At 43.3% G+C, this 22,500-nt stretch overlaps 2 protein-coding genes across 12 annotated transcripts in view; one reads left to right on the top strand and one right to left on the bottom strand.

Moving 5' to 3' along the window:
• Nucleotides 1–14,695, bottom strand: part of tmco3 (transmembrane and coiled-coil domains 3) — a 23,402-nt gene extending 8,707 nt beyond the window's left edge. Inside the window, 7 exon segments of the mRNA XM_079617388.1 lie at nt 1,052–1,241; nt 3,337–3,429; nt 3,500–3,628; nt 4,301–4,495; nt 7,244–7,423; nt 9,107–9,504; nt 14,562–14,695. Of these exon segments, the coding sequence (XP_079473514.1) occupies nt 1,052–1,241; nt 3,337–3,429; nt 3,500–3,628; nt 4,301–4,495; nt 7,244–7,423; nt 9,107–9,504; nt 14,562–14,568 (1,192 nt within the window). The 5' untranslated portion in view covers nt 14,569–14,695.
• Nucleotides 14,652–22,500, top strand: part of dcun1d2b (DCN1, defective in cullin neddylation 1, domain containing 2b) — an 11,766-nt gene continuing 3,917 nt past the window's right edge. For 2 of the 11 annotated variants that reach the window (XR_013798186.1, XM_079617389.1), the window contains exons 1-5: nt 15,881–16,030; nt 18,183–18,375; nt 18,489–18,657; nt 20,808–20,938; nt 21,015–21,097. Coding sequence is in view for 7 of the 11 variants with exons in the window: in XM_079617389.1 (XP_079473515.1) it covers nt 15,941–16,030; nt 18,183–18,375; nt 18,489–18,657; nt 20,808–20,938; nt 21,015–21,097 (666 nt within the window). In the remaining 4 variants the exon portion in view is untranslated. Of the gene's footprint in view, nt 14,728–15,879; nt 17,007–17,783; nt 17,871–18,182; nt 18,376–18,488; nt 18,658–20,807; nt 20,939–21,014; nt 21,098–22,500 lie in introns of those variants that run through there. The other 9 variants (XR_013798189.1, XM_079617393.1, XM_079617390.1 and 6 more) reach the window with 8 other exon arrangements.

Genomic DNA, 22,500 nt, shown 5'->3' with positions numbered 1-22,500 from the left:
GAACCCGGGAGACTAGTCAGGATCGAGGGAAAGATGAGGAACCGGGAGACTAGTCAGGATCGAGGGAAAGATGAGGAACCGGGAGACTAGTCAGGATCGAGGGAAAGATGAGGAACCGGGAGACTAGTCAGGATCGAGGGAAAGATGAGGAACCGGGAGACTAGTCAGGATCAAGGGAAAGATGAAGAACCGGGAGACTAGTCAGGATCGAGGGAAAGATGAGGAACCGGGAGACTAGTCAGGATCGAGGGAAAGATGAGGAACCAGGAGACTAGTCAGGATCGAGGGAAAGATGAGGAACCAGGAGACTAGTCAGGATCGAGGGAAAGATGAGGAACCGGGAGACTAGTCAGGATCGAGGGAAAGATGAGGAACCGGGAGTCTAGTCAGGATCGAGGGAAAGGTGAGGAACCGGGAGACTAGTCAGGGTCGAGGGAAAGATGAGGAACCGGGAGACTAGTCAGGATCGAGGGAAAGATGAGGAACCGGGAGACTAGTCAGGATCGAGGGAAAGATGAGGAACCGGGAGACTAGTCAGGATCGAGGGAAAGATGAGGAACCGGGAAACTAGTCAGGATCGAGGGAAAGACGAGGAACCGGGAGACTAGTCAGAATCGAGGGAAAGATGAGGAACCGGGAGACTAGTCAGGATCGAGGGAAAGATGAGGAACCGGGAGACTAGTCAGGATCAAACCTGATTGAACATCTCTGGAGAGATCTGAAAATGTCTGTGCACTGACGCTCCCCATCCAACCTGATGGAGCTTGAGAGGTTCTACAAAGAAGAATGTGAGAAACCACTTTTTGCACCAGGCTGTAAACACATTTTTTTTCTGCTGTAAAGTTGGGCATTTTAACATGGGGGTCTATGGGATTGATTCTCTTTTGCAGCCTTACTCTAGTGGCCAGTCGATGAACTGTTGTTTAAGTCACTTCCGTGTTGGATTCAAGAGAGAGACAGGGAGGTTTGCAGCTTGATATATACATACACCACAGATTTGAGTGGATGGACCAGCACACACACACACACACACACACACACACACACTCACCCTCCTTGGACTCGGCTCTGGATCCTCCGGCTAGGAAGCGAGACACTAGTGGAGTGCTGGAGAGAGACAGACAGCAGGAGATGAAGACGGTCTGTGAGGGCTGAAGGTGGAGCATCTTACCCCACAGCAGACCAGCGGACACCATCAGCAGACTGAGACCCCCAGAGCCCTGCAGCGAGATCCTCCACACCTGAACACATCACAACATCAGAGAGATCCTCCACACCTGAACAACAGGTGAAGCACCTGCACACGCATGAGGAGCTCAGGATACCTGACGCTCAGGGACTGTATTAACCATCAGCCCATTAAATCCATCTATCCATCTTATCCATCCATCCATCTTATCCATCCATCTTATCCATCCATCCATCTTATCCATCCATCCATCCATCCATCCATCCATCCATCCATCCATCCATCTTATCCATCCATCCATCCATCCATCCATCTTATCCATCCATCTTATCCATCCATCCATCTTATCCATCCATCCATCCATCCATCTTATCCATCCATCCATCCATCCATCCATCCATCTTATCCATCCATCCATCTTATCCATCCATCCATCCATCCATCCATCCATCTTATCCATCCATCCATCCATCTCATCCATCCATCATCCATCCATCCATCCATCCATCCATCCATCCATCCATCCATCCATCCATCCATCCATCCATCTTATCCATCCATCCATCCATCCATCCATCTCATCCATCCATCCATCCATCCATCCATCCATCCATCCATCTTATCCATCCATCCATCCATCTCATCCATCCATCCATCCATCCATCCATCCATCCATCTTATCCATCCATCCATCCATCCATCCATCCATCCATCCATCTTATCCATCCATCCATCTTATCCATCCATCCATCCATCCATCCATCTCATCCATCCATCCATCCATCCATCCATCCATCCATCTTATCCATCCATCCATCCATCTCATCCATCCATCATCCATCCATCCATCCATCCATCTATCTCATCCATCCATCCATCTCATCCATCCATCCATCCATCCATCCATCCATCTATCTCATCCATCCATCCATCTTATCCATCCATCCATCTATCCATCTTATCCATCCATCCATCCATTTCCATCCATCTATCTTATCCATCCATCTTATCCATCCATCCATCCATCCATCTTATCCATCCATCCATCTTATCCATCCATCCATCTTATCCATCCATCCATCCATCCATCCATCCATCCATCCATCTTATCCATCCATCCATCCATCTTATCCATCCATCTTGTCCATCCATCCATCAATCCATCTTATCCATCCATCCATCCATCCATCTTATCCATCCATCCATCTTATCCATCCATCTTATCCATCTTATCCATCCATCCATCCATCCATCTTATCCATCCATCCATCCATCCATCTTATCCATCCATCTTATCCATCCATCTTGTCCATCCATCCATCCATCCATCTTATCCATCCATCCATCCATCCATCCATCTTATCCATCCATCCATCCATCTTATCCATCCATCCATCCATCCATCCATCCATCCATCCATCTTACCCATCCATCCATCTTATCCATCCATCCATCCATCCATCCATCCATCTTATCCATCCATCCATCCATCCATCCATCTTATCCATCCATCCATCCATCCATCTTATCCATCCATCTTATCCATCCATCTTGTCCATCCATCCATCCATCCATCTTATCCATCCATCCATCCATCCATCTTATCCATCCATCCATCCATCTTATCCATCCATCCATCCATCCATCCATTCATCTTATCCATCCATCTTATCCATCCATCTTGTCCATCCATCCATCCATCCATCTTATCCATCCATCCATCCATCCATCTTATCCATCCATCCATCTTATCCATCCATCCATCCATCCATCCATCCATCCATCTTATCCATCCATCCATCCATCCATCTCATCCATCCATCCATCCATCCATCCATCCATCCATCCATCCATCCATCCATCCATCCATCCATCTTATCCATCTTATCCATCCATCCATCCATCCATCCATCCATCCATCCATCTTATCCATCCATCCATCCATCCATCCAACCATCCATCCATCCATCCATCCATCCCTCCCTCCCTCCCTCCATCCATTTGTACATAAGGAGGGTCCCTATGAAAGTGGGACACAGAATCTAGTGACTGACCGGAGATCTCATTTCAGGACTTTACCGTGAGACTCTTCACACTCATCCACCCTTCAGCTCCTCACGCCCGCGAGTGTAATCGCCTGTTTTTACCTTGTGGAGGCGTTCGGGTGAAAACTCCAGCCCGACCACGAAGAGAGTGAAGAACACGCCGAGCTCTCCCAACGTCTCCACCTGAACCATAGACTGCAGGAGACACAGCATTACACACACGTTTAGATGAGCACACGTGTGTGTGGAGATGCTCAGCGCTCACTTTAATGCTGTTGAGTCCCGATGGGCCGAGCAGAACCCCACAGATGATGTAACCGAACATGGGCGGCAGACCCATCAGCGCACACACCCATCCACACGGCAGAGACAACATCACCACCAACACCAGATCCTGCAGAACACACACACACACACACACACACACACACACACACACACACACACACACACACACACACACACACACACACGTCAGCTTCATTTAATGTTCATATTAAACAACTCATGGTTAGAATTGACTTAAAGTCCCCCTGTGGTGTAAATCCAGCGTTTAATGTAGTTTATGTGTGTATGTGGAGTTATTAATCTGCTTTAACACACACCATGTGTAAGTTCATAAGTGGACAGCATTGCTGAGTATTTTCTGCTTAAAACTGCAGTGAACCAAAGACAGTCTCAAAAACACGGTTTGAAATCGCTGGTGTTTCTGACGTCACACACTACCTTGACCAATCAGATCAACGTGTGATCGTCCACCAGTGGATCTCTGAGTGAGTGAGTGGAGGCGGGGCTCATTTGCATATTCATAGAGCCGCGCATACTAAATGAGGCGAGGGTGTCGAGTTACATTCAAGATATATTCATATTTTTTTCAAGGAAAACACATTAAATATGTAATTTTGGTGATCAAAGATGAGTTTTAAGGGATTGATTGATTTACTACAGGGAGACTTTAAGAAAATGACGCTAAAATATCCTTCCATAACTGAAGGTTTTGTTGATCATTCCCATCTGTGTGGAAGAGCTCAACTGAATAACTCAACAGTCCGAGGTCAGAGGTCACCTTGATGAAGTGGTGGTCTGCGCGGGACATGGTGGAGTCCCGTGGTTTGGTCAGCACATACTGGTTGTTCTGGGAGTCGATCAGCATGCTGAGCCCCAGATTGCCTTTGTCCACACGCATGGACACGTTCTTCCTCTTCCCGTCCTCCTCGTCCTCCTCCACCCTCAGGACGGCCTCCACGTTCACCCCCTTCATCTGGACAGAGGCAGACACAAATATGGTGCTTATAAGTCAATGAAAGGGGACATATCATGAAAATCTGACTTTCTCCGTGTGTAAGGGCTGTAATCGGTGCTTCTGCCGACACAGAAAACGTGAAAAGTGAAACCCAGTAACTTTGTTCTGGTGAGCCTTCCTCTGCAAACATGTCAAAAAATAAAATGATCAGATTTCACTCCCTTTCTGACGTATGAAGAGGATCTTATTACAACATTACCGGCCCTTAATCTGCACGTTTATAACATTACCGGCCCTTAATCTGCACGTTTATAACATTACCGACCCTTAATCTGCACGTTTACACCCACGGCACGACGTTTGTTTCCTCAAGCGACGACAGAGACCAGTTCTAACGCGACGGCAGAAGATCCAGTAAAGCATGAAACTGTTCTGTTGAGCACAGACGAGCACTGAACACTAGTGACCAGAGCCGTCGCATAGACTGTGCGAACTGTGCAACCGCACAGGGCCTCGCGCCACTAGGGGGCCTCGCAATCCTGCTGTTTTTTTTTTTTTTTTTTGTCTGTCAAGGTCACATAAAAAAATAATTCAACAAATTAAGCCGGCTTTTCATTGTCGCTATGTACGTAATGCGTCCTCACTGAAGACGGGAGAGCGGGAAAGCTATAAAGCGAGGGAAAGCCAACATGTCAGCTGCAAGAGAACGCGACCGATTTCGGAAGCACGAATCAAGTTCTGAAAAAAGGAAATGTCAATCTTCATCTTTATAACAGAAGATAAAATACAATACAACAATCTTCAAGATACAGTAAATCTTCAAATGTGTAGCGGATAGTCAACTTAAAAACTGTCTTGTGGTGGAACAAGCAATAGGCCTACTATATAGAAATATGTAGTTAGCATCTTAATTTAATCTTTGTTTTATTATTTTATTAGTTCATTAACTAATTGTTAACTCAACTAATTTAACGTAAAGAGCTGGATACTATTAGCCTACTAATTAAATAAATGTCAACTAGCCTAAATGCATTGATTAGAATTGCCATAGACTAAATATTTTTGTAGTCGACTAGTAGTCATTCATTTAAGCAATTAGTTTACTAATCTCACGTTTATATTAATTTCTGCTTAAATACTGAGTGCATGGAGGAATATAGCCTATTCCGCGCTCAAGCGCATGCATAAATCTTGCCGCAAAGCACCGGCAAGCAGGCTAATGATAATATGTCTGAAAAAATAACGAGGCATTTTTATTGTTTATTAATAAAAAATATATATTTATAAATCAGTGTCGGCTGCAAACACATCTATATACATCTCCGCTGTAAGTGGATGCGTCTTTAGAGAGAAATGCACCTTTCATACGGATTATTATTACAGCCTAATCAGCCGGTATTTGCTTTCGATTAAATTTGTTTCGTTTAAAAGTGGAAATTTCGAGATTTATATAGAAATATTCATCATGTTCTTGAGGCTATACATACACTGTATTTCAGTTCATTTTTGAGACGCGCTCCAGTTCACGCCACGGAGACAATGAAAGCGCGCCTTGTTTGTTTTATTTTATTTTACAAAAGGTCAACGTTTTCTTGTTATTGTGAGTTTGCGACTGATGCATTATTCTTTTATGTATGACCAGAATAGATTGAGTAGCCTATTTAAAGTTGTTTCCACTGTTGATTGGAAAATGAAAGTGTTCGCGCCGACGTCTGTCATGCATTGCGCGCTCCACACTCCGCAAACACTTGGATATGCACCTATAATAGCGAACATTTATCTAGGTTAAAGTTAGAGCGAGCTGGACGGATAAGTCCTTTTCATGTTTAACAAATCAAATCATGCATTTTCTAGCTACCGCGAGTCAGCGCTGCACCAGTTTGAAAAAGGTAAACGCATAACGAGCGTAACGAGAGAGCGGCCCCACTGAGGGGGATGCAGAGATTTTTCTGCGTCTTTATATTAACATTTCTGATTGTTTAAATGATCAGCCCTTGGGGGCCTTACAATGCGGTACCCCTGGGAATTGCCTGGCTTGCCTGCCCTATTGCGGCGCCTTAGACTATGTGCATGATGCTGTATTATTCTACTTGATAAAAACGTATTGCAACGAGATTATTCGTGCAATAGAACTAGAACAGCTACGCCTGACTGTTATTCATGCGCAATTGAGTATCCACATCAAAGAGCAGGGCCTCGCATTTTAAGTTCGCACAGGGCCTCGCATCCCACCTGCGACGGCACTGCTAGTGACCAGAACATGTCAGCGCTGTCTTATAAACACCTCAGGAACTGTGGACACGTGTGTAAGAGTTCAACATGATGATGAGATGATCAGTGTAACTCCACAACAACTACACAAATGTCTCCACTAACATTCAGAAACTCTTCCTGAGTCTCTCCGTAAGCCTGAGCTCGCTACTGGTTATTCTGGGATTCTGGAGGAGTGAGATCGGCCGGTTCTGTTATTGCCGGAGTTTCTGAAGCTCCGCCCTCTTCTAAACGGAGGCGGAGCTGCAGTTCATTTGCATTTAAAGGGACACACACAAACGGTGTTTTTGCTCGCACCAAAAATCGGGAAAATTTGACGAGCTATAATAAATTATCTGGTATTTCAGCTGAAATTTCACACACACATTCTGAGGACACCATAGATTTATATTACATCTTGTGAAAAGGGGCGTAATATGTCAGTTTTAATACTACAGTATGTGTGTGTGTGTGTGTGTGTGTGTGTGTGTGTGTGTGTGTGTGTCGTCTGCACACCTGTTTGTTGTTGTCGAAGGCGTGCTCCTCGATGTCCTCCTCCAGCCGGTCCGCAGCTTTCCTCACGTCCTCCAGGATCTCCTCCAGCATGGACAGGGTCTTGTTCCGGTCCTGTGCCACCTTCAGCGCCTCCTGCTGGTGCTTCTCCGCTGCCAGCAGCTCCATGTACTCCTGCTCCTCCTGCAAACACACACGCGTGAAACCTGACAGCCACACTTGAGGAAAAGTGCAGACACCTTACAGCGGAAATAACATTACAAGTTACAAATCACCAATTTCAATACGACTAAAGGTGGCGAGACTTCTCAGTGGCTAGTCCTCATCTCTGGAAGTGTTCACATAAGAACCGCTCGGACTGATGAAAGGCTGAAGTCGGTGCTTAAGACTGCATTCCTTTGCTTTCATTTCGAGTTGAGTTTTGCTACTGTGATGTTTCTTTTGTGTGTATTTGTGTGTATCTTGACATTGTTAAGCACTTTACCTTAACTGTGGTTGTTTTTAAATGTGCTATACAAATAAAATTTAACGACTTGAGCAAAAGTCTTCGAGCATCTGTATATTTGAACAGTGCTTAAGCATTACTCATACTGAACCTAGGCTCAAACTAGTCCTCGGCACGTAAGAGACATGCCCGTGAAAAACAAGAAACTTGATTTGTGAGGAGAGCGATCACGTTTATTTTCTAAAATCAAAATAAAACTGAATACCTAAATATTGCAACAAATCAAGGTAAAAGGCAAAAACACACGAGGTGCAGTTCCTCCAATGCCCTGTAGATGGCGATATCGCTGTGATAAATCGCTGCAGGAAACATTAGGTGCCAGTACTCTTCACAAATGTATTGGAGTATTTACTTATTCAAAAATGTACTCAAGTAGAGAGTAAAAGTTGTTAATGTCTTTGATACTCAGTAAAACTACAAAGCAGCCAGAAAGATACTTAAGAACAGTAATTACATTTAGTCCAATACTTTACACCACTGCACATGTGCATGTCAAACCTGTCACTACTTCACAATTCTTATTTTTTATGGACTATTAAATAATTTTCCGTGCAGATCTTTTTATTTATTTATTAATGTGCCATGTGATGTGTTTTCTGGAGGGCATAACATCCATAGATCTGCAGCACATGCCTGACGATCCATCGGTTTCAAGCCACGGATGTTCAGATCCCCTCCCAAAACAAGAGAGACAAAGATATGTGGACAAACTGCAAGTTTTGGGTGGTTATGAATGTCCCATATACAGCACAGCTTAATGTAGACAACTACTCATTATGCTCTGAGTCTCGCTGTAGTTTCTGGCTCCACTAGAACCGGTTTTCCTGCTTTAATGTTGATTATTTTCCCATATTCTCTGCAACGATCAACAAAGGGATTATCAACAAAGACCATTTCCGCCACCAAATAAATCTTAAATGACATAAAAAGTCGAAAGTAAGAGATAAAGTTACAATTATTACATTCTAAATCAACATTATGACATGCTATGTCATAATTATAAGATCAAGTTTGAAACTATGAAGTCAAAATGTTATGTTATTTTGTCATAATTTCGTCTTTTTAATGACATAATTTTGTCTTTTTAAGTCATCATTTTTGACTTTGTATTTCATAATTTCTACTCCAACTCAAGAAGGCCCCACCCCTTTATTCTTATTCGCATTAATATTTAAATGAGGACTATTGTGACGTGTTGAAAATGCAAGACTACAACGGAGGCGTTTCCGGGTGGTCATGGATGGGTAAATCATAGGGTAATTTTCTTTTAAAAGTGAACTACTGGAATATTGTGACGTGTTGGTTCCCAGAAGAAGCCCAAGCCACCACTGGAGGCTTTTCTCAGGCGTCACGTGACTCACCTTGATGGCAGCTTCCCTGAGCGCCTGGAGCCTCTGCCGGCTGCTGTCCCTCATGTTGACGATGTCTCGGAGGTTCCCCGTGAGCACGCGCTGGAGCCCCTCCACGGCCTGGAAGAGGGAGCGCTCGCTCTCGTTGAGCTCGCGCTGGAACACCTCCAGCGTGTGGATGCGGAACAGCTTCTCGTTCGGCGCCAGCGACTCGTCCCGCTCCAGCACCAGCGCCGCCGAGCCCAGCTTACGCACGGCCGAGTGCTTGTGTCTGAGGAGCGTGGAGAGCCGCCGGCAGTTCTCCGTCACCCACGGGTGTCCGTACACCTGCGCTCGGTGGCCCTGCTGAGCCTGCAGCGCCACCACCAGGCCGAGGCACAGCACTGCACACACGCCTCGCATCCGGCACGCTGGAAATCACATCATCACAGGGTTATTATAGTCACCGTGAAATCAAAACTGATAAATGTGCATCTATCCATCATAAAAGTGCACATTTATCCATGATAAAAGTGCATCTGTCCATCATAAAAGTGCCTCTGTCCATCATAAAAGTGCATCTTTCCATCATAAAAGTGCATCTATCCATGATAAAAGTGCATCTGTCCATCATAAAAGTGCCTCTGTCCATCATAAAAGTGCATCTGTCCATCATAAAAGTGCATCTATCATCATAAAAGTGCATCTATCCATCATAAAAGTGCATCCGTCCATCATAAAAGTGCATCTTTCCATCATAAAAGTGCATCTTTCCATCATAAAAGTGCATCTGTCCATCATAAAAGTGCATCTGTCCATCATAAAAGTGCATCTGTCCATCATAAAAGTGCATCTATCATCATAAAAGTGCATCTATCCATCATAAAAGTGCACCTGTCCATCATAAAAGTGCCTCTGTCCATCATAAAAGTGCATCTGTCCATCATAAAAGTGCCTCTGTCCATCATAAAAGTGCCTCTGTCCATCATAAAAGTGCATCTATCATCATAAAAGTGCATCTATCCATCATAAAAGTGCACCTGTCCATCATAAAAGTGCCTCTGTCCATCATAAAAGTGCATCTGTCCATCATAAAAGTGCATCTGTCCATCATAAAAGTGCCTCTGTCCATCATAAAAGTGCCTCTGTCCATCATAAAAGTGCCTCTGTCCATCATAAAAGTGCATCTTTCCATCATAAAAGTGCATCTATCATCATAAAAGTGCATCTATCCATCATAAAAGTGCACCTGTCCATCATAAAAGTGCCTCTGTCCATCATAAAAGTGCATCTGTCCATCATAAAAGTGCATCTGTCCATCATAAAAGTGCATCTGTCCATCATAAAAGTGCCTCTGTCCATCATAAAAGTGCCTCTGTCCATCATAAAAGTGCATCTTTCCATCATAAAAGTGCATCTTTCCATCATAAAAGTGCATCTATCATCATAAAAGTGCATCTATCCATCATAAAAGTGCACCTGTCCATCATAAAAGTGCCTCTGTCCATCATAAAAGTGCCTCTGTCCATCATAAAAGTGCATCTTTCCATCATAAAAGTGCATCTATCATCATAAAAGTGCATCTATCCATCATAAAAGTGCACCTGTCCATCATAAAAGTGCCTCTGTCCATCATAAAAGTGCATCTGTCCATCATAAAAGTGCATCTATCATCATAAAAGTGCATCTATCCATCATAAAAGTGCACCTGTCCATCATAAAAGTGCCTCTGTCCATCATAAAAGTGCATCTGTCCATCATAAAAGTGCATCTGTCCATCATAAAAGTGCCTCTGTCCATCATAAAAGTGCCTCTGTCCGTCATAAAAGTGCATCTATCCATGATAAAAGTGCATCTGTCCATGATAAAAGTGCATCTGTCCATCATAAAAGTGCATCTGTCCATCATAAAAGTGCATCTGTCCATCATAAAAGTGCATCTATCATCATAAAAGTGCATCTATCCATCATAAAAGTGCACCTGTCCATCATAAAAGTGCCTCTGTCCATCATAAAAGTGCATCTGTCCATCATAAAAGTGCCTCTGTCCATCATAAAAGTGCATCTGTCCATCATAAAAGTGCATCTGTCCATCATAAAAGTGCATCTGTCCATCATAAAAGTGCATCTGTCCATCATAAAAGTGCATCTATCATCATAAAAGTGCATCTATCCATCATAAAAGTGCACCTGTCCATCATAAAAGTGCCTCTGTCCATCATAAAAGTGCATCATGCCATCATAAAAGTGCCTCTGTCCATCATAAAAGTGCCTCTGTCCATCATAAAAGTGCATCTGTCCATCATAAAAGTGCATCTGTGTCCATCATAAAAGTGCATCTGTCCATCATAAAAGTGCATCTGTCCATCATAAAAGTGCATCTTTCCATCATAAAAGTGCATCTTTCCATCATAAAAGTGCATCTATCCATGATAAAAGTGCATCTGTCCATCATAAAAGTGCATCTGTCCATCATAAAAGTGCATCTGTCCATCATAAAAGTGCATCTGTCCATCATAAAAGTGCATCTATCATCATAAAAGTGCATCTATCCATCATAAAAGTGCACCTGTCCATCATAAAAGTGCCTCTGTCCATCATAAAAGTGCATCTGTCCATCATAAAAGTGCATCTGTCCATCATAAAAGTGCCTCTGTCCATCATAAAAGTGCCTCTGTCCATCATAAAAGTGCATCTGTCCATCATAAAAGTGCATCTGTCCATCATAAAAGTGCGTCTGTCCATCATAAAAGTGCATCTATCATCATAAAAGTGCATCTGTCCATCATAAAAGTGCACATCTATCCATGATAAAAGTGCATCTGTCCATCATAAAAGTGCATCTATCATCATAAAAGTGCATCTGTCCATCATAAAAGTGCACATCTATCCATGATAAAAGTGCATCTATCCATCATAAAAGTGCACCTGTCCATCATAAAAGTGCCTCTGTCCATCATAAAAGTGCACCTGTCCATCATAAAAGTGCGTCTGTCCATCATAAAAGTGCATCTATCATCATAAAAGTGCATCTGTCCATCATAAAAGTGCACATCTATCCATGATAAAAGTGCATCTGTCCATCATAAAAGTGCATCTATCATCATAAAAGTGCATCTATCCATCATAAAAGTGCACCTATCATCATAAAAGTGCATCTATCCATCATAAAAGTGCACCTGTCCATCATAAAAGTGCCTCTGTCCATCATAAAAGTGCATCTGTCCATCATAAAAGTGCATCTGTCCATCATAAAAGTGCATCTGTCCATCATAAAAGTGCCTCTGTCCATCATAAAAGTGCATCTGTCCATCATAAAAGTGCATCTGTCCATCATAAAAGTGCGTCTGTCCATCATAAAAGTGCATCTATCATCATAAAAGTGCATCTGTCCATCATAAAAGTGCACATCTATCCATGATAAAAGTGCATCTGTCCATCATAAAAGTGCATCTATCCATGATAAAAGTACATCTATCCATGATAAAAGTGCATCTGTCCATCATAAAAGTGCATCTATCCATGATAAAAGTGCATCTATCCATGATAAAAGTGCATCTGTCCATCATAAAAGTGCATCTATCCATGATAAAAGTGCATCTGTCCATCATAAAAGTGCATCTATCCATGATAAAAGTGCATCTATCCATGATAAAAGTGCATCTGTCCATCATAAAAGTGCATCTATCCATGATAAAAGTGCATCTGTCCATCATAAAAGTGCATCTGTCCATCATAAAAGTGCATCTATCCATGATAAAAGTGCATCTGTCCATCATAAAAGTACATCTATCCATGATAAAAGTGCATCTGTCCATCATAAAAGTGCATCTATCCATGATAAAAGTGCATCTATCCATGATAAAAGTGCATCTGTCCATCATAAAAGTGCATCTATCCATGATAAAAGTGCATCTGTCCATCATAAAAGTGCATCTATCCATGATAAAAGTGCATCTATCCATGATAAAAGTGCATCTGTCCATCATAAAAGTGCATCTATCCATGATAAAAGTGCATCTATCCATGATAAAAGTGCATCTGTCCATCATAAAAGTGCATCTATCCATGATAAAAGTGCATCTGTCCATCATAAAAGTGCATCTATCCATGATAAAAGTGCATCTATCCATGATAAAAGTGCATCTGTCCATCATAAAAGTGCATCTATCCATGATAAAAGTGCATCTATCCATGATAAAAGTGCATCTGTCCATCATAAAAGTGCCTCTGTCCATCATAAAAGTGCATCTATCCATGATAAAAGTGCATCTGTCCATCATAAAAGTGCATCTATCCATGATAAAAGTGCATCTGTCCATCATAAAAGTGCATCTATCCATGATAAAAGTGCCTCTGTCCATCATAAAAGTGCATCTATCCATGATAAAAGTGCATCTGTCCATCATAAAAGTGCATCTATCCATGATAAAAGTGCATCTATCCATGATAAAAGTGCATCTATCCATGATAAAAGTGCATCTGTCCATCATAAAAGTGCATCTATCCATGATAAAAGTGCATCTGTCCATCATAAAAGTGCATCTATCCATGATAAAAGTGCATCTATCCATGATAAAAGTGCATCTGTCCATCATAAAAGTGCATCTATCCATGATAAAAGTGCATCTATCCATGATAAAAGTGCATCTGTCCATCATAAAAGTGCATCTATCCATGATAAAAGTGCATCTGTCCATCATAAAAGTGCATCTATCCATGATAAAAGTGCATCTATCCATGATAAAAGTGCATCTGTCCATCATAAAAGTGCATCTATCCATGATAAAAGTGCATCTATCCATGATAAAAGTGCATCTGTCCATCATAAAAGTGCCTCTGTCCATCATAAAAGTGCATCTATCCATGATAAAAGTGCATCTGTCCATCATAAAAGTGCATCTATCCATGATAAAAGTGCATCTGTCCATCATAAAAGTGCATCTATCCATGATAAAAGTGCCTCTGTCCATCATAAAAGTGCATCTATCCATGATAAAAGTGCATCTGTCCATCATAAAAGTGCATCTATCCATGATAAAAGTGCTCCACACAGTTCCGGGGGGTTAATAAAAGCCTTATGAAGTGAAACATTGCGTTTGTGTAAGAAAAATATCCATATTTTAAACTTAATCGACTAAAATAAGTAACTAGCTTCCGGCAGACGGCCGTACGCATCGATTTATGGTGAAAATGTGTTTTTTTTAAGTTACTTTTTTTATAACTCATCCGATTAAATTATATTAAGCCTTAAAGTTGTTCATAATTATGGGCGTGGCCACTTGAGTGACAGGTGGATTCAAAAATGCTCTTCAGAAACACTACTGGTGACGTCACGCACACTACGGAAATATTTTTTTACAGTCTACGGTTGCTTTGGAAGCAGAGCTAATGGTACTAAAAAAACACTGATCCACAAAGACAGTAAATGAAAAGTGTAAATGAATATTACTCTAAAGAGCCATTAGATATGAAACTCGAGAACTCACCTGACATGTGATATGAACACTAAAGACTGGTGAAGGTGTGTCACTAACTAGACAAACAGCCCTGCAGTGTGTTTACCGGCCCGGCACACCTGGATCCTGCAGAGATCCGCCTCATGTTCGTCAGCACTTCATCCCTGAACCAGTGAGGAGCTAAACACAAGCACAGGTCAGAGGTCACCTCATCAGAGAATACTAATGACATGTTGATATGGAATGTGACATAACAGGGTGGATTTCTCACACAATGACACGAAGCTATTTTGATATATATGTTTTCTGTTGGGAATGAATGAGGCTTACTTAACAATATGTACTTTGTTATACTCTTTCAAGTCTATAGAAATAGCAGCTCGTGCGATTAATGCATCAGCGTCCACACGACGCGATATAGTGTTGTCGCCTGTCGCTTTAAATGCTCGAGCTCTCTGAAGCAGGGTGGATTCTGATTGGCTGTCAACAGCTGAATATGCAGGAGAGGGAGGAGCTTCTGCCAAAAAACATTACAGTCTAAATTCTACGATGTCATGGTTCGGTAAAATTTTCAATAACTTGTGTTATATTAGTATCGTTGATATACTTTTATAGTCTTTATTAATATTTTGAATTAGTTTTTATGTTTAGATTTTCTTCATTTGAATTTGAGTAATTTTCTCTTATGTTTTCCACATTTTTATTCGTATATGTCTATATAGTTTTTTTATTAATTTAATTAATAAATTGTTTTATTCTTAATTTAAATGTTTTAGTACATCAAGTTAAAGTAAATGAAACTGATAAATATTGCCTTGGCAAGTTGGTAAAGTTTTATTTTATTTTATTTCAGTTGACGTTTTTTCAGGTCTAGAACATGTTTTTAATGGTTTTATTTTTAGCTATACTATAAGTTTAGTTTATAACTATGATAATAATAACCCTGGTAATTCTAGGGACAGACAGAAAACATACAAAAAATACTTTCCCCCTGATTTTTTAAAGATAATATTTCATTTACATTTTGAGATGATACACATTATCAACGGACACACAGCGATAATGACGCGTTTCTGATTTTTAAAAATTAAATGACTAAATAACTGATCAATGTCAACTGACTTCGCGTGACAATAAATCACTGTACCTGTATAATATTCAGAATTATGCAGGTGACGGATCTGTCCACCAAACGCGTTATTGTTATAATGATTATTTATTCAGGTAACCTTGACGACGGTTGTCAGTCATCCACTTCAAGTACATTTTCTACATGGCATTCTGCAAGATATCAGCAACGCTAACAAACAGAAAGAGAGAAGTAACTCATACCTGTGAGTGAGATGATGCAGTTCGCTGCGAGAACGCGTCAGTGAACCGAGGAAACAATCGCGCTCTTGTGACGCCACATGCTGCGCGCGCACCTCACCGGACAGCAGCGGCGCGCGGCTCGCGCACGGACAACGGTGAGATCCGCGCTCGCTCGGTTCCCGGAGCAGGTAAACGGCTTACCGGGGAGAGAGAGGGAGAGAGTAGAGCAGATCACACTAGACTACACTTCACCGAGAGTTCTGGGACGATTGGCGAACATTAAGCGCGTTTGTGTGCTGTCAGTTCTGTCAGGATTTGTTTTTCAGCGCAGAACTGAATCACAACAGCGCGTTGAATTCTGGGGAATGTAGTTTTCCTTCCGCACCGCGCATGACAAAAATAAGACCATTTCCGCCACATAAGATGCTCTGCTAAATCTTACTTGACATAAAAAGTCGAAAATAAGAGATAAAGTTAAAATTATTACATTCTAAATCAACATTATGTCTTAATTATAAGATACATTTTGAAACTATGAAGTCAAAATAATTATATTGTCATAATTTCGACTTTTAATATCATAATTGTTACCTTTTAAGTAATAAATGATTTGCAAACGCATGATTTTCCATGAGGATATATGGCGGAGTTAGTCACTGAATATGACTAAAATATAGAAAACTTTTGATTTTGCCACATACGTCTATCAAACTTTTGTAATTACAAATAATCCACAATTAATAACTTCTAAATTCTTGCTGACGACATAAATTCCGTGTTTGTGCAAGGTTATACATTCTGCAAACCGTTTGAGTAGTTCAGATAACTTGAATTGTCAAGAGCAGCGCATGTGTAAAAAACTACATTTCCCAGAGTTCTCCGAGCGCCAGCTGGTTTCCGCGCATGCGCACAGGCCGCTCGGCTGGAGATGAAGATGGTAGGTGAGCGCGCAGGGGGCAGTGTTTTGTGTTTATCTGTAATGTTTGCTAACACTAGTGCTCGTTCTGCGCCCGTTCTCACGCTGTTTCCGCGCGTCAGTTTATGAGGGAAACGCGGAGTGCTTTGCGAGATCCGAATCTAAGCGGGTCACCGGAACCGATCGCCCTTCTGCACGCGGTTCCGACACCCTGAGCTCTTCATAAACCCAAAACTACACTTACCATGGTAATGCACTGTTAATATCACGATGAGATATGAATGTGGTAATAAACACTATGGTATTATAGCACTGTACCATGATAACCCCACTGATTTATGATAACGGTTGGATTAACGTTTACTTCAGGCGATTCGTACATATAGCCAATGTTTAATTATCAATTTTTGTGTTTGAACAATCATAATTGCAAGTAACGTTAACTGATGTCAGTTTACGCTTTATCGAAGCTTAACTCCGCCACGAAATGATTTAACGTTAAATAATCAATTAAAACGGTAATTCCGACTTTTATCTCACTATTCGTACTTATTTCAAGCAATTCTAAGAAAAAGTCTATCTCTGTGTCCTAAATCGCGTACTGAGTAACGTTACTAACTGTTCGTGTTTTTTCTTTTTAATTCAGTACAAAAAATGTATAATACAGAATAAAGAACACGAACATACATAGAAAAAGGGGGAAATTATAATTTACATAATTGTTCGGGATGTTTTCAAAGATGAATAATATAATGAAGTGTACTGTCACGTGACCCACCAGCGTCAGTTGCGTCGCTTCAGTGCCATTCACAAATGCTCCCCCGTGGCCTCATGGGACAGGAGTGTAACCTAGTAACTGGTTTTCTGGCATACATGTGTTGTACGTGTTCGTACGGCTTGTGATGAAGTTGTTGCTGTCGAGTCATGTTGAATTTCCACATACTGGGGATGGACTTGACTGACTGCCTCTGTTTACTGCGACTAAAGCTCGAAGGCCTCCTCCACTTCACCTCTGTACAGATAAACGTTGTCAAAATGATTCCAGTTCACATGGAAGCAACAAAAATCATCTGTATTATGAATTATTAAGGCCAGACAAGTAATTTGTTGAGGTCAGTGTGTAAAGAGAGACTACACGCCTGCACACATATTCAAACGCGCATATCAGTGTTTACACTGACTAGCGTTTGTGAAGTTTAAACGGAGATGATACCATTTTCCTATAACGGTGTCGTGCTAGCGGCCGCTAAGTTAATAACTAATTATCAAGTGACTCTAACTTTATCTGGACAGTAACTTTACTCTAGATCTGCTGTAAAGCTGAACACTGTTACTGTAATCTCCTGTGATCTCTGTAAAGCTGCTGTGGAACTCTATATTGCTGAAGCGCTGTATAGATGACTAGCGGTGTTGTTGCTCCTCAGCATAAACTGAAGTCGACCCAGAAGGAGAAGATCCGCCAGGTCATGTCCTTCAGCCGGGCCGCGGAGAGGACCGCTCTGTTCTGCCTGACCCACAATGACTGGAGACGAGACACGACCTCGAGCAACCACTTCCAGAACCACCGAGAGCCCATGGACCGCAAGAAGCTGGACCAGCTCTACAACCGCTATAAAGGTGAGCCGACGTGTGTGTGTGTACGTGTGTGTGTGTGTGTGTGTGTACGTGTGTGTGTGTGTGTGTGTGTGTGTGTGTTCCTTCATGTGTGCTGCTGCTGCTTCTGTCTGCAGATCCTCACGACGAGAACAAGATCGGACTCGAGGGAATCCAGCAGTTCTGCGACGACCTGGTTCTGGATCCCGCTAGCGTCGGCGTGCTCATCGTAGCGTGGAAGTTCAGAGCGGCGACGCAGTGCGAGTTCAGTCGCGAAGAGTTCCTGGACGGCATGTCGGATCTGGGGTAAGGCGGCAAACATCTTTCTGTCTCACTATTCTCACGTTATTTCTTGCAATAGAGACAGAGCGTAACGCGTCATAATCTGAAGGCCACGGCCATGTCCGCGACTAACTTCCACTCGACAGAGACGCCGAGAGCTAGCGTCCGCGACTAACTTCCACTCGACAGAGACGGCGAGAGCTAGCGTCCGCGACTAACTTCCACTCGACAGAGACGCCGAGAGCTAGCGTTCGCGACTAACTTCCACTCGACAGAGACGCCGAGAGCTAGCGTCCGCGACTAACTTCCACTCGACAGAGACGCCGAGAGCTAGCGTCCGCGACTAACTTCCACTCGACAGAGACGCCGAGAGCTAGCGTCCGCGACTAACTTCCACTCGACAGAGACGCCGAGAGCTAGCGTCCGCGACTAACTTCCACTCGACAGAGACGCCGAGAGCTAGCGTCCGCGACTAACTTCCACTCGACAGAGACGGCGAGAGCTAGCGTCCGCGACTAACTTCCACTCGACAGAGACGCAGAGAGCTAGCGTCCGCGACTAACTTCCACTCGACAGAGACGCCGAGAGCTAGCGTCCGCGACTAACTTCCACTCGACAGAGACGCAGAGAGCTAGCGTCCGCGACTAACTTCCACTCGACAGAGACGCCGAGAGCTAGCGTCCGCGACTAACTTCCACTCGACAGAGACGCCGAGAGCTAGCGTCCGCGACTAACTTCCACTCGACAGAGACGCAGAGAGCTAGCGTCCGCGACTAACTTCCACTCGACAGAGACGCCGAGAGCTAGCGTCCGCGACTAACTTCCACTCGACAGAGACGCCGAGAGCTAGCGTCCGCGACTAACTTCCACTCGACAGAGACGGCGAGAGCTAGCGTCCGCGACTAACTTCCACTCGACAGAGACGCAGAGAGCTAGCGTCCGCGACTAACTTCCACTCGACAGAGACGCCGAGAGCTAGCGTCCGCGACTAACTTCCACTCGACAGAGACGCAGAGAGCTAGCGTCCGCGACTAACTTCCACTCGACAGAGACGCCGAGAGCTAGCGTCCGCGACTAACTTCCACTCGACAGAGACGCCGAGAGCTAGCGTCCGTGACTAACTTCCACTCGACAGAGACGCCGAGAGCTAGCGTCCGTGACTAACTTCCACTCGACAGAGACGCCGAGAGCTAGCGTCCGCGACTAACTTCCACTCGACAGAGACGCCGAGAGCTAGCGTCTGCGACTAACTTCCACTCGACAGAGACGCCGAGAGCTAGCGTCCGCGACTAACTTCCACTCGACAGAGACGCCGAGAGCTAGCGTCCGCGACTAACTTCCACTCGACAGAGACGCCGAGAGCTAGCGTCCGTGACTAACTTCCACTCGACAGAGACGCCGAGAGCTAGCGTCCGCTACTAACTTCCACTCGACAGAGACGCCGAGAGCTAGCGTCCGTGACTAACTTCCACTCGACAGAGACGCCGAGAGCTAGCGTCCGCTACTAACTTCCACTCGACAGAGACGCAGAGAGCTAGCGTCCGTGACTAACTTCCACTGATGCTCTAACATTTACTTTATTAGACAGGTGAGCAAATGTACATAAAACTAATCAATGTTATATAGCTCAACATGATGAAATGTTAGAATATGATCAGTGTGTTATTCTAACGTTGATCTAGCGTACCGCTAGTCTCATATCCAACAAACACACAGAATAACATTATAACTTTAACACACTCAGATGCAGTTTAGTGTGATAGTGTAGAGCGAGTGATCAGCGCTGCGTTACCTCACGGGCTTCACTCGTCTAATAAACTGACCGGTGTGAGTAATTCTGCACTTGTGGGTACGGTAGTTCGGTGAAAATTAAATGCCCTCATTCCTTTATATCCGCGGGACTCGCGTGTGGCGCCGATATCTATCTCTCATTAGCATTAGCGCTCTGCTTCACACACAGTCATGATAAAAACATCAGTGTATTCACTCATCAATGAACATTATTAGATCATCAGCTTGACAGCAAGTCCCATAATTCTGCTCATCACTGCGTCATCAACCTACGCCTGTGTTGTGAGAGGCTAGCGCCCCCTAGTGGCGAAACAATGGCTGTAGCTTTAACCCTTGCAGGGGAAGTGTGCAGATGTTAACTCCCGCACTGCTTGTTTGTCCAGATGTGACAGTCCGGAGAAGCTGAAGAGTCTTTTGCCCAGACTCGAGCAGGAGCTGAAGGATTCTGGGAAGTTCCGAGACTTCTATCAGTTCACGTTTGCCTTCGCCAAGAGCCCGGGTCAGAAGGCTTTAGGTGAGCGACTGCTGCGCTGAACACCTGTGCTGTGATGACCCGTGTGTGCAGTTACCCATGATCCTCTCTGTCTCAGATCTGGAGATGGCCGTGGCCTACTGGAACCTCGTTCTCACCGGACGCTTCAAGTTCCTCCACCTCTGGAACACTTTCCTCCTGGTACGCTTTACATTTCCATAATCACTATATGATCAGAAAGAGGAACTGAACAAACAACTATACACTGTACGGGTCAAAATTATCCATTTTTCTTTTATGCCAGAAATCATGAGGATATTAAGATCATGTTCCATGAAGATATTTAGTAAATGTCCTGCCGTAAATATATAAAACATGTATTTGTGTGAGTGAATGCAGCACAATCGTGAACATAAATGCACAACTTTAAAGGAGATTTTCTCAATGTTTACATTTTTTTGCTCCTCAGATTCCAGATTTTCAATAGTTGTGTCTCGACCAAATATTGTCCTATCCTAACACACCACACATCACTGGAGAGATTATTTATTCAGCTTTATATGATGTATACATCTCACTTTCATCAAATTGACCCATGTGACTGGTTTAGTGGTCCAGGGTCACATGTGTGTGTATAATTATTTTGTATATATAAATACACGCACATGCATGTATAAATGTAGGAAATATTTGCATGTGTATATACTGTATATATTTACATTATACTTTATATCATATATAAATAACATTTTTCTTAAATATATACATGCATGTGTATTTTTATATATATATATACAATTATACACAGTACACACACACATATTATGTAAACACAGCTTTATTGTGGCTGTGATTAATGGTTGGCCGGGTGTGTGTGTGTGTGTGTGACCTCACCTGTGTGTGTGTGTCCTCACCTGTGTGTGTGTGACCTCACCTGTGTGTGTGTGTGTGTGTGTGTGACCTCACCTGTGTGTGTGTGTGTGTGACCTCACCTGTGTGTGTGTGTGTGTGTGACCTCACCTGTGTGTGTGTGTGTGACCTCACCTGTGTGTGTGTGTGTGTGTGTGTGTCCTCACCTGTGTGTGTTTTGTGTGTGTGTGTGTGTGTCCTCACCTGTGTGTGTGTGTGTGTGTGTGTGTGTGTGTGTGTGACCTCACCTGTGTGTGTGTGTGTGTGTGTGACCTCACCTGTGTGTGTGTGTGTGACCTCACCTGTGTGTGTGTGTGTGTGACCTCACCTGTGTGTGTGTGTGTGTGTGTGTGTGTGTGTGTGTGTGACCTCACCTGTGTGTGTGTGTGTGTGTGTGTATTTGAGTCCTCACCTGTGTGTGTGTGTCCTCACCTGTGTGTGTGTGTGTGTGTGTGTGTCCTCACCTGTGTGTGTGTGTGTATTTGTGTTCTCACCTGTGTGTGTCCTCACCTGTGTGTGTGTGTCCTCACCTGTGTGTTGTGTGTGTGTGTGTGTCCTCACCTGTGTGTGTTTTGTGTGTGTGTCCTCACCTGTGTGTGTTTTGTGTGTGTGTCCTCACCTGTGTGTGTTTTGTGTGTGTGTCCTCACCTGTGTGTGTGTGTGTCCTCACCTGTGTGTGTGTGTGTCCTCACCTG

This window comes from Phoxinus phoxinus (assembly GCF_949152265.1).
Source record: "Phoxinus phoxinus genome assembly, chromosome: 6".
Lineage (NCBI taxonomy): Eukaryota > Metazoa > Chordata > Actinopteri > Cypriniformes > Leuciscidae > Phoxinus > Phoxinus phoxinus.
Note: the sequence above shows the minus strand (reverse complement) of the source record. Positions and strands in the feature narration are given on the sequence as shown.